Source organism: Nicotiana sylvestris, chromosome 6, assembly GCF_000393655.2.
Source record: "Nicotiana sylvestris chromosome 6, ASM39365v2, whole genome shotgun sequence".
Taxonomy (NCBI): Eukaryota; Viridiplantae; Streptophyta; class Magnoliopsida; order Solanales; family Solanaceae; genus Nicotiana; species Nicotiana sylvestris.
The window spans coordinates 93,851,102-93,862,806 of record NC_091062.1 but is presented as its reverse complement, the minus strand read 5'-3'; the positions used below and the strand labels follow the sequence as shown (position 1 = coordinate 93,862,806).

At 38.5% G+C, this 11,705-nt stretch overlaps 1 protein-coding gene across 1 annotated transcript; it reads left to right on the top strand.

The window, feature by feature from the left end:
* The first annotated feature begins 227 nt into the window (after window positions 1–227).
* Window positions 228–10,728, top strand: LOC104221295 (delta-1-pyrroline-5-carboxylate dehydrogenase 12A1, mitochondrial). Its single transcript, XM_009772327.2, has 16 exons — window positions 228–420; window positions 1,370–1,449; window positions 1,779–1,882; window positions 2,098–2,165; window positions 2,330–2,387; window positions 2,511–2,624; window positions 2,974–3,057; window positions 3,463–3,567; window positions 3,866–3,979; window positions 4,955–5,086; window positions 5,177–5,266; window positions 5,409–5,498; window positions 5,926–6,135; window positions 6,230–6,340; window positions 10,216–10,295; window positions 10,387–10,728. Exons 1-16 carry the CDS (start codon window positions 350–352, stop codon window positions 10,523–10,525), a joined length of 1,650 nt encoding a protein of 549 aa, XP_009770629.1. The 5' UTR covers window positions 228–349; the 3' UTR covers window positions 10,526–10,728.
* Window positions 10,729–11,705: the final 977 nt, after the last annotated feature.

Genomic DNA, 11,705 nt, shown 5'->3' with positions numbered 1-11,705 from the left:
AAAAAAAAAAAAACAAGGCCAACAACTACATAGGCCAAAACAAACACGTCACCAGTCAAAAATAAGAAAACACTGCTCTAGACACGTAATCGTACTACTAACTATTTTTAAGAACTAACTTCCAAAATGTTTTATAAAAATAAAAATATTAAAAGTGGAAGTTGCAATTCAACGGCAGTGAATCACGCAACAAATATATGACCAACACGTGATTCTCTGATTGAAACAAACAAAAAGTACAGAAACTTCTACCTATTTTGTACTCATTTCCGCATCTAATACTTCTTTAACCTAATTATATAAGCTTTATAATCAGTGGCTCTATCACTCTCTACTCAATTCAATCATCATGTATCGAGTAGCCGCATACAGGCAGTTGAAGATTAGAGTTTCTTGGATCAGTTCATTCAATTCTACCAGGTATTTGTGTTATTGCATCAGTTACAAAAAAAAAAAAAAAGGTTGATCACTTTGAATAAGTTGTATATTTTTCTGGGTTGGTTTCATTTATTTTGAGCAAGGCGAATTGGGATTGGATACTAGTTGGATGCTTGAAAATCTACAGTAGCAACATCACCTTAATGCCGAACTAGTTGATCGAAGCGATTACATTTCTAAAAAGAGAGAATTTTTTTTATGTGAAAATGGTGTTTTAAGGAGAAACTTTTTGGGTAAAAATGTTTTACAAGTTACTGTTCAACTAAAAGTTAGTAACGGTCGTCAATTGACTTAACAATTGGATGATTATTTGGTTATTACTTTTGAATTTACAATGCCAAATTATGCTCATTCCACTTGCCGCATGCTTTGGAGAGCATGTCACAATGCATTTGTTGTTGTGAGGATTCATTATAATTTGATTTGTTTTACAAGCTATCGACCTTTTTTTTGGCTTTATGGGCTAACCGCTGTTGTAGAATCTGAAGTCCCTTTCATTTTTTTAGTTAAATGCAATTTTTGCGGGATGAAGATTTTCTTTCTTCTTATTGAGAACGGATACTAATGTTCGCTTTTAAAATCTCATTCTTTCTCTCTCTCTTTCTTTCTTTCTTTCTTTCTTTTTCTTTCTTTTGTGCGTCTACATTATGTCATGATATGGGCTAATTATCCATGCAAGTGATGCTTAGCTTAGATATTCTTTTCTGCTAAAGTATGACTCTGAGCTAATCAATAAACATGTATGGACCAAGCATTCGGGGTGTTGTTTTAAAGTCATTCTCATATCGAACTTGTAATGAACGTTCATATCTCACAATTATTTATAATTTCCACAAGATCAATTAGTTCATATGATTTGGCTTTATTGACATTTATTCTAGTTCCTTATGTTCTTCACTTAGTGCATTTAATTTAGTCTTTTATAACGCAGATCAAATCATACTTTGCCCTTTGCTACGGTAAAAGCTGAAGAAATATCAGGCTCTCAACCTGCTGAAGTCCACAACTTGGGTATGTAAATGTTCTTTTCAGCTAGCTGCTGAAAACGGTCATTGATATGTAGTTAGTTTCTGTCTAGGAATAGATGCATATAGTTGTGCAAAGATTTTTAGTAAGTTTTGAATCCTCTTTATCTCCTTGTGTGTGTACCATATACTTGGAAAAGCAAAAAGATGTGTGTTAGCAAGCAAGATAACAGAGACGCTAAGAACGTTTTACATCACTACCGTTCACCCCTTTTATTTTTCGAAATGTGTTCTGTAGATATACAAATAGCAAACTCTTGTCTTGGTTCTAGTTTACCTCTACATCTAATTGGCTGGTGGTTTTCATCCATCCAGTGCAGGGGAAGTGGACAGGATCTTCTAGTTGGAATACAATATTGGATCCCTTGAATGGGCAACCATTCATTAAAGTTGCAGAAGTAGATGAATCAGAATTGCAGGTACATAATTTGGATGCATCATAGTTCTTTGGGCTGTGTTTTTCCAGACGAGTCTTTGAACCTTTGGAGTCTGTTATTCTATCCAAATGGCTTGCTACTTTATGGCCAGTTACTCTTTCGGTCATATAAAGACTTTTCCGTTCTTTTATTCAGAAATCTTTAACATCTAAGATTTCAATATGATGATTTTACAAGTCTTTTTATTGCCTGTGCAGCCATTTGTGGAGAGCTTGTCCAAGTGCCCGAAACATGGTCTACATAATCCATTCAAAGCACCAGAAAGGTTTGATTTTAATTGTGTTTTGGTCTTTTTCTTGGCTTTTTTTTCTCGCTGAAGTTGTCTAGCTGAACCGTGTGGGGACCAGCCTTTAGTGTCTTGTGAGTTTTTGTCGAAAGGAAGAAATGACGACTTTAGAAAAATGAATTGAGTGACACCATTTTTCTCAGGTACCTAATGCTTGGAGACGTATCTACAAAAGCAGCTCATATGCTTGGCTTGCCTGAGGTAGTATATAACTCAAGCAAGGATGCTGGTGTTCTCTTAGCCTATTTGACAAATACTTTATGATATTCATAAATCATAATTACTTCTTATCCTCTTAATGATTTGCTTCTTTATGTCTTTCAGGTTTCTGACTTCTTTGCTAAGCTAATACAACGGGTGTCTCCTAAGAGTTACCAACAAGCTCATGGTGAAGTTTTTGTCACACAGAAATTTCTGGAAAATTTCTGTGGTGATCAGGTAGATTATTCCTTCTACAACTATTACCTCATATGCTACATTATACAGGGGCTGATTTAGAAAAAAAATTGTTTTAAATCATGGCGCAACAATTCAGTTGGCTAGCTTTCACATCCATGTGATTCTATTGCTGCTTTATGTTATTTCAACAGTTTTTTGTCTCTACTCATCGGTTGCTTCCTTTTATTTTTACTGTTATGTTAAATGTTAGCTTAATTGACTCTGAACATTTGAAAGCTTAATGGACTTCAGGTTCAGCGAGAAGGACTTATTTCACATAGGATTCATTTCTCCATTTTCTTTAACACAAATGTCAGATCGAACAATGAACCCTTGATTTATTTGGCAGGTTCGCTTTCTAGCTAGGTCTTTTGCAGTACCAGGAAATCATCTGGGGCAGCAGAGCCATGGTTTTCGCTGGCCTTATGGACCTGTAAGGCACCATTCTGGCTGTTGTTGACTAGATTTAATGAAAGTGTTAAACAAAAATATCTTCTGATGCTATCTTTCACTTTGAAACTGAGATCTGAAGGTGCAGTTTTGTAGCTAAAATCACTAAAACTCTTGAATTTATCGAAATAAAATTCTTCACTATTTCTGAATGGTGTTAAGTTTTGTTATATGTCAGCTGGAATCATTTTTTATGAATGTCTTCCTGCTAATCTAAGGATTTGACTTAGCCTGCTTTTGGTCACATTGGTCATAGTGGTAAAATTTGCAGCACATAAGTTATTGTTTCTTACATTCTCCTGTTGACTTTCTTATGTGATTGAAGGATATTTTGTACTTCAATTATTAAAATTTCTCACTGTACCTGATTTTAAACTTTATTTTATAGGTGGCGGTTATTGCTCCCTTTAATTTTCCCTTGGAGATTCCTGTACTTCAGATGATGGGAGCGTTATATATGGGGAATAAGCCTGTCCTTAAAGTTGATAGCAAGGTGGGTCATGCAAATTTTTATAGGCTCTATATAGCATGCAATTTCACTTACTGGACAAGGCCTAGCTAAGAAGCAAACTTGACTCTCATCTATCAAAGAATCAAAAATTGCAAAATGACTTTTACATACTCCTCTTTTTGTCAAATTAACAAAATGTGCAGAAAATTGGAAGATTTCTGTACTACTCAAAAAAATTGGAAGATTTCTGTTCCTATTCTATTTTTCTTTCTGTTAATAACTCTATTTAAAAAAAAAATTCTGATATGCTTCTTATAGTTAGACTTCCATTGTTGGTTAGGTATGTGTTGTTATGGAACAATTTCTTCGACTGCTTCATGATTGTGGGTTACCTGCGGATAACGTGGATTTCATAAATTCAGATGGAAAGACGATGAACAAGCTACTCATTGAGGTTAGTTTCTGAAATTGGCTTCTCTGGGCCACTTATCAGTAAGAAATGGCAAATGACAATTACAAATTTTCGTTCAAAAACTTTCTGTCCCTTGAGAATAATTTCCTTCTCCAAATCTAGCTTTCTTTTAAATTAATTTTTACTTTTCCTTGTCAAGTTTAGTATTTATACATGCCTCAAGGTATGGTCAGTCTTTTGCCAAGGTTTCACGAATGGTCAGTCTTTTACCAAGGTTTCAAGAATCAGTCGGGGAAAAGTATGGAAGAGCTTTTCGATTCTCAAACATTTTCTGGTGGAAAAGAAGACTTTGATGGTTGGATTAAATCGACGAAATAGTTCAATATGATTTGGAGGAAGAAGGACAGTCTTTTTGTCTAGACCAGGGTGGGGGTTTGTTTCATTTGTGCAGCCATTATTATCCTGTTCCTTTTGAAAGATAGATGTCTATGAGGTATGAAGCTGCTGTGAGCCATCCGTTTCTTTCGAGATCTCTAGGACCCTAGGACTTATGCATGGTTTCCTAAATGCTCATTATTTGGATCCAGCAAAATTACACTAAGTTTCAATTTTGTGTATGCATGTGTATCCAAAAGATAGAATTATTCACCAGTACTGGAATAAACTGGTTCTGGTAGAGTGAATGGATAAAGAGGATCCATGTACCTAACGCCAACTAGTTTGGGATTAAAGCTATTGACATGTATATCCAAAATATCTCCTGACTCGTTTCACTGGAAATAATACTGAAATGGAATATACTTGTGAAAATTGCTACTAATTATGCTTTTATATGCAATAATGCATTTTGATATCAGGGTAGGGGAAGGGGAAGTGTGTGTCTGTGATTTGTTTCTCTTTTTTTTTTTTTTTTTTTTTTTTTTTTAAAGTTTGCAGAGGTTTACGTTTGCTCTATTTTGTAGATTGAAGTGAGTTTTTATTTACCTGAGATAGATTTCTTTCATTTTGTATTTCTAGGGAAAACCGCGCATGACTCTCTTCACAGGTAGCTCAAGAGTGGCAGAGAAGTTAGCTGATGACCTAAGCGGTCGAGTCAAACTAGAAGATGCTGGATTTGACTGGAAGATCCTTGGGCCCGATGTCCATGAGGTTTACATAATCAGTTATCGACAGGCTTCATTGCACTTTGGAAAAGCTTTTTTCAAGTTTTATTTACTTGTGATTATTTGCTTTCGACAGGTGGATTACGTTGCATGGGTTTGTGATCAAGATGCATATGCATGTAGTGGTCAGAAGTGTTCAGCTCAATCAATATTGTTCATGCATGAGGTATCCTTAGTCCTTTTCTATCTTTTTCTCCATGGAAATTAAATGCTTAGAGATAAATATTTTGTGGTTTTTATAGGCATTGTAAAAGGTGAAATTTCATTCAGATAACTCTCTTTTCTAACTATCATTTATGTTGATGCAGAATTGGGGTAGAAGCTCTCTCTTAGACAAAATGACCGAGCTTGCTGCAAGAAGAAAGTTGGATGATTTAACTATTGGTCCTGTCCTTACGGTAAGAATGCCTAATGCTCAAAGTGTTAACTTGGAGATTTGACTATCCATCATTTGATGGTCTAGATCCTAGAGTGTTGGACTGACATTAGATACGATTTACTAGAGGTTTGAAAAGCATCAATACCTTTGGTCTGAATCTGTCTGCGGACTCTTTTGGATATTCAGAATTCACTCGAACAAGTGTAGAAGTTTTGTCGGGAGTCCATCGTAACATGTTAAATCAAATCCATGACTCTGTGAGATGGAAACTGAATGTTTTATCTTATTGGGTTCCTGCTCATTGTTTGTTAGGATGATTACAATACTAACTATACTTGCATTTTCTGCTCCTTTCCATTTTCTTGGACTAAGCATTCTTGGTGGTATATTGTCAAGTAATGCCAACAATCCTGCTGGACATAATTGTTAATGTATTTTTTTTACAGGTTACAACTGAAGCAATGCTAGACCATGCGAAGAAATTACTTCAGATACCTGGATCAAGACTGCTCTTTGGTGGTGAAGCCTTACAAAACCATTCTATCCCTGCAATTTATGGAGCCATTAAACCCACTGCTATTTTCATACCACTTGAAGAAATACTCAAAAAACAACATTATCATCTCGTGACCAAAGAGATTTTCGGGCCATTCCAGGTAATAGAATATTCTGAATTACATATTAAATGTCAAGTTGGGTTATTTTCTCACAGTTCGTCTTATCTTGCTGGTGTGTGCTTTTTCTTTCTAGGTTGTTACCGAGTACAAAGATAATCAGCTTCCGCTGGTTTTGAACGCCCTTGAAAAGATGCATGCACATTTAACAGCTGCTGTGGTTTCAAACGACATACTGTTCCTGCAAGTAAGATAATGTGCTAGTTACTCTTTTTCAGATATGAGTTGACCTTATTTATTTGCGCACACATTTAGCAACACATTCTTCTACCTGCGTGCTAATACTTATATTATCAAATATGAATACCCGGGAGTAACAAGATTGAAATATCTGTTGCTCTGTTCACATCCAAGTAAAACTAGCAGAAAATATTTTAGGAAGTCTTTCTCTAGACCAGCATCTGGAATTCCAATATGATAATTTTTATCCCTTGATTGGATGAATCTGCAGAAGAGGAAGATTAATATAGCGTGTGTCCAGGAGACTAGGTGGGTCGGATCGAGGGCGAAAAACGTGGATGGGTATAAGTTGTGGTACTTTGGTGTCCTGAGGGGTAAGAATGGAGTGGGTATCCTGGTAGATAGCCATCTTACAGAGTCCGTGGTAGAGGTCAGACGGGTGAATGATAGACTAATGACTATTAAGTTGGTGGTGGGTGAGGGTACTTTAAATGTCGTTAGCGCGTACGCTCCGCAAGCAGGCTTGGATGAGGATATTAAGAGGCATTTTTGGGAGGGGTTGGATGAGATTGTTCGTAGTATACCGTCTTCTGAGAGGTTATTCATAGGAGGAGATTTCAATGGTCATATTGGGTCATCTACAGGTGGGTACACTGAGGTGCATGGCGGCTTTGGTTTCGGGGAGCGGAACGGAGGGGGCATTTCGCTGTTGGACTTTGCCAAGGCTTTCGATCTAGTCATTGCGAACTCGAGTTTTACGAAGCGGGATGAACATTTGGTTACTTACCAAAGTTCGGTAGCGAAGACTCAGATTGACTATCTCCTCCTCAGGAGATGCGACAGAAGGTTGTGCGAGGACTGCAAGGTTATCCCAGGTGAGACCCTCTCAACGCAGCATAGGCTTTTGGTGATGGACATTTGTATTAGGATAAGGAGGAAGAAGAGGTCAGTACAAGGACGCCCCAGGATTAGGTGGGGCGCCTTAACTAAGGATAAAGCTAAGGAGTTGGAAGGGAAGGTTATCGGCAATGGGAGCTTGGAGAAGTAGTGGGGACGCAAACACAATGTGGTCGACGACGGCGGACTGTATAAGAAAGGCGGCGAGAGAGGTGTTAGGGATATCTACGGGCCGCAATGGTGGCCACAAAGGAGATTGGTGGTGGAATGCAGTTGTCCAAGGTAAAGTGGAAGCAAAGAAGGCGGCTTACCTGCGGTTAGTAAGGAGCACTGACGAGGAGGAGAAGAGAGAGAACAATCAAAGGTATAAGGTAGCTAGGAAGGAGGCGAAGATGGCAGTGACGGAGGCTAAGACGACAACTTTTGCTCATCTGTATGAGGAACTAAGGAACAAAGGTGGGGAGAAGAAGTTATTTCGACTCGCTAAGGCGAGAGAGAGGACAACTCGGGATCTGGACCAAGTGAGGTGCATAAAAGATGATGACGGCAAAGTTTTGATGGGAGATGACCAGATTAAGAGGAGGTGGCAGACCTACTTTCATAAACTTCTAAGTGAAGAAGGGGATCAGGATATTATACTTGGGGAATCGAGGAATGCCGACAGTCACCATGAAGTAAGTAATTGTAGGGACATTGAGATCGATGAAGTCATGGAGGCAATGCGTAAGATGAGAAGGGGCAGAGCTACCGGGCCAGACGAAATTCCGGTTGAACTGTGGAGGTGTGTGGGTAGAGCAGGCTTGGAATGGCTTACTGCATTGTTTAGTGTTATATTCAAGACTAATAGGATGCCTGAAGAGTGGAGGTGGAGTACAATGGTCCCGTTGTATAAGAACAAAGGTGATGTCCAGAGCTGTAACAACTATAGGGGCATCAAATTACTAAGTCATACCATGAAAGTTTGGGAGAGAGTGGTAGAAATGAGAGTGCGAAGGACGGTGTCTATTTCAGACAACCAGTTCGGGTTCATGCCGGGGCGATCTACCACAGAAGCTATCCACCTTATTAGGAGGATGGTGGAACAGTACAGGGATAGGAAGAAGGATCTCCACATGGTGTTTATTGATCTGGAGAAAGCGTACGATAGGGTTCCTAGGGAGGTCTTATGGAGCTGCTTAGAGGATAAAGGGGTCCCGGTTGACTATATTAGGGTGATTAAAGACATGTATGTTGGAGCTAAGACTCGGGTTAGGACAGTAGGAGGCGACTCTGAACACTTTCCAGTTATTACGGGGTTGCACCAAGGGTCTGCGCTCAGCCCATTCCTATTTGCCCTGGTGATGGATGCACTGACTCATCATATTCAAGGGGAGGTGCCATGGTGCATGCTATTTGCTGATGACATTATTCTAATTGACGAGACACGAGGCGGCGTCAACGAGAGGCTAGAGATTTGGAGACATGCTCTTGAGTCTAAAGGTTTCAAGTTGAGCAGGACGAAGACGGAATACCTCGAGTGCAAATTTGGAGTTGAGCCGACGGAAGCGGGAGTTGAAGTGAGGCTTGACTCTCAAGTCATTCCCAAGAGGGGTAGTTTCAAGTACCTTGGATCGGTTATTCAGGGGATCGGGGAGATTGACGAGGATGTCACACACCGTATAGGGGTGGGGTGGATGAAGTGGAGGTTAGCGTCGGGAGTCTTGTGTGACAAGAAAGTGCCACCGTTACTAAAAGGTAAGTTTTATAGAGCAGTGGTTAGGCCTGCCATGTTATATGGAACTGAATGTTGGCCGGTAAAGAACTCACACATACAGGGGATTATGGAGGTCGAGCATTAAGGTTGTAGGTTAGGGGAAAGTTGTGAATATTTCTACAGCACAATAGAGTGAGACTAGCCAGTTAGGAGTTAGACTAAGAATGTCATTGGTCGTCTATTGATGCAGGGCTTTACCTGCTAGTTTTACTATACCAGCCATCTATTTCGTATTTCGTATTCTGTATTTCATATCTCTTATATTGCTGTTATTTTATTATGCATTTTTATGGTACTAATATATCGGCTCCTGTTGCTTTTTTGAGCCGAGGGTCTCCTGGAAACAGCCTCTCTACCCTTCGGGGTAGGGGTAAGGTCTGCGTACATATTACCCTCCCCAGACCCCACATGTGGGATTATACTGGGTCGTTGTTGTTGTTGTTGATTGGATGAATCTAGAATATAAAGGGGCAATAGCAGCAGGAAAGATGCCCATCCCATATCAATTGCCATTCACTAGATAAGAAATATTTTAGATTAAAACTGTTGAATTTTCTATTACTTACCAGCTCAGCGTAGAAGGAGAGAGGAAATGAGAAGATAGAGGTGGAGAACATGATGAAGTTTTAGTAGCAATGCTTTTTACTAAATTTGACTGTAGAATCAAAGAGCCATGGTGGGGGGGGGGGGAAGATGAAATTCTGCTCATCTCAAATCTATATACCTTGAAGTTCAGGAATATAAGGAGACTTCAATTAGTCCTACATTGGTTCAGGACAGTACTGGAGAAAATTGGACTATATTGCTATAAGGTTATACCAGCCAGCCAGTCAGGGCTGAATGACCTCAATCGATTCTGTCTAATTTGCTACACATGTTTATTGTAGGTCCCATATTTACATTAAAGGCATGTTGACCTAGTGAAGTTTGGAATCGCGGATATGGGAGCTTAGCCCTTTATAATACATTAGCTTACTGAATTGTTGGCATTGTTGGGAGCTTATAATATAGCATTAACTTCATGCATCATAGCATACAGGATTGCTGTATTAACTGCTAATGGTTATTGTGCTGAGAAATCTAGCTATGCTTTGTTGTTAAGATGGCTGGCATTTCTGTAGTTGAGAAGTTTCATTAGCTATACCTATGGACACGATAATGTGGTTATTGCAGCAGCGTACTGGGTATTGGATCACAAATGAATCATGTAAAATTGTTAATTCGCTTTTCAGGAAGTAATTGGAAATTCAGTTAATGGAACTACTTATGCTGGATTGAGAGCAAGAACAACAGGGGCTCCACAGAATCACTGGTCAGCAACTTCTTTATCTTTTTTTCTTGATTGTAAATTGTTATACACCTATTTAGTGGATTAACTGTGCTAAACTATGCCCCAACTGTAGGTTTGGTCCAGCTGGGGACCCAAGAGGAGCAGGAATAGGTACTCCAGAAGCTATAAAACTTGTATGGTCTTGCCACAGAGAAGTCATATATGATGTTGGTCCCGTGCCACTCGGATGGAAAACTCCAGCATCTACTTGAGGAACAACTGCAACCACTTAAAGCACTCGAGGATCGCATTAAGGAAGCCTAACATGAGAATGCTTTAGAAAGAATCCACTTGAGGTGTACTGGAAGAAATGCTTGGGTTACATGAGATCAATTGGATGTTATTTGAATGCTTATGTTAATGCAAACTTATGAGCAGCTTATATAAATAAGAGAGCGGTTTTCGTATTCTAAAATAGTATCTTCATCATTTTCTATGATTCTATTCTAGGACCGTTATATATACTGTCAAAAACAACGATATACTGATCTCGCTTTTCAAGCTGTTCCCAGCGATCTCCATGAATTTCCAAAAGTTGGTGAGACAGTATGGTTGTGGCTTTATAATTTGTCATTAACTTCAGACTTGTGCGAAGCTCATCATCATGAGTCGTTTATTTCGTAGACAATACAATGATGCAAAAAAAAAATTAATTAATTAATTGAATTCTATGTGAAATAATATAGAATCACAAAACAATTAACGTTGATTGGTAACAAAAATAACAAATTTGCAATCAAACAGCACTACTTTGTATGAGATTTAATATCAAATTGTTTTCAACCTACGAGTAGTCAAATTAAGGCGGAGATGCCGAACCTCAAAGGTTCAATTCTCACAGTTTCATGTCCAACTTCTGTGTTGATATTCTCTATTTGTGCTAAATACCTTAATTTACACTTGTTGGCGATAGGCACTCTGTGTTTACACCAAATCATACTGATTTATTATAATTAGATAATAAATTAACGTCAGAACGTGTATCGATGAACTAAAATTTAGTGATAAGAGTGTATGTGGATATATGCCTTATCTATTTATTGAGTTCGTGTAAATACTAAGTAGGAATAAGTTTTTTACTAGTTGGTGTTGTGTACAAAGAATGTAAATACTTCTTACATCTTCTTACCTTGTGTCGCAAATAACCAAAAAAAGAAAAAGATAAAGATAAAATGGCGTCAAAATCTCTACAAAAATAATCGGGTGGATTCATTATTTACTTTTTTATCTGATTTGTATAGATTATTGCATAGGGGAAAATCAGTTTATATTAAATGATCGTATGGTAGCGTGACACGTGGAACCGGAGAAGGATGGAAGATGAAGCGAACAGAAACCAGGTCCGAGGACAACAACTTCAGCTGGCACCGAGAAGATCCCGAAGGGAACAAT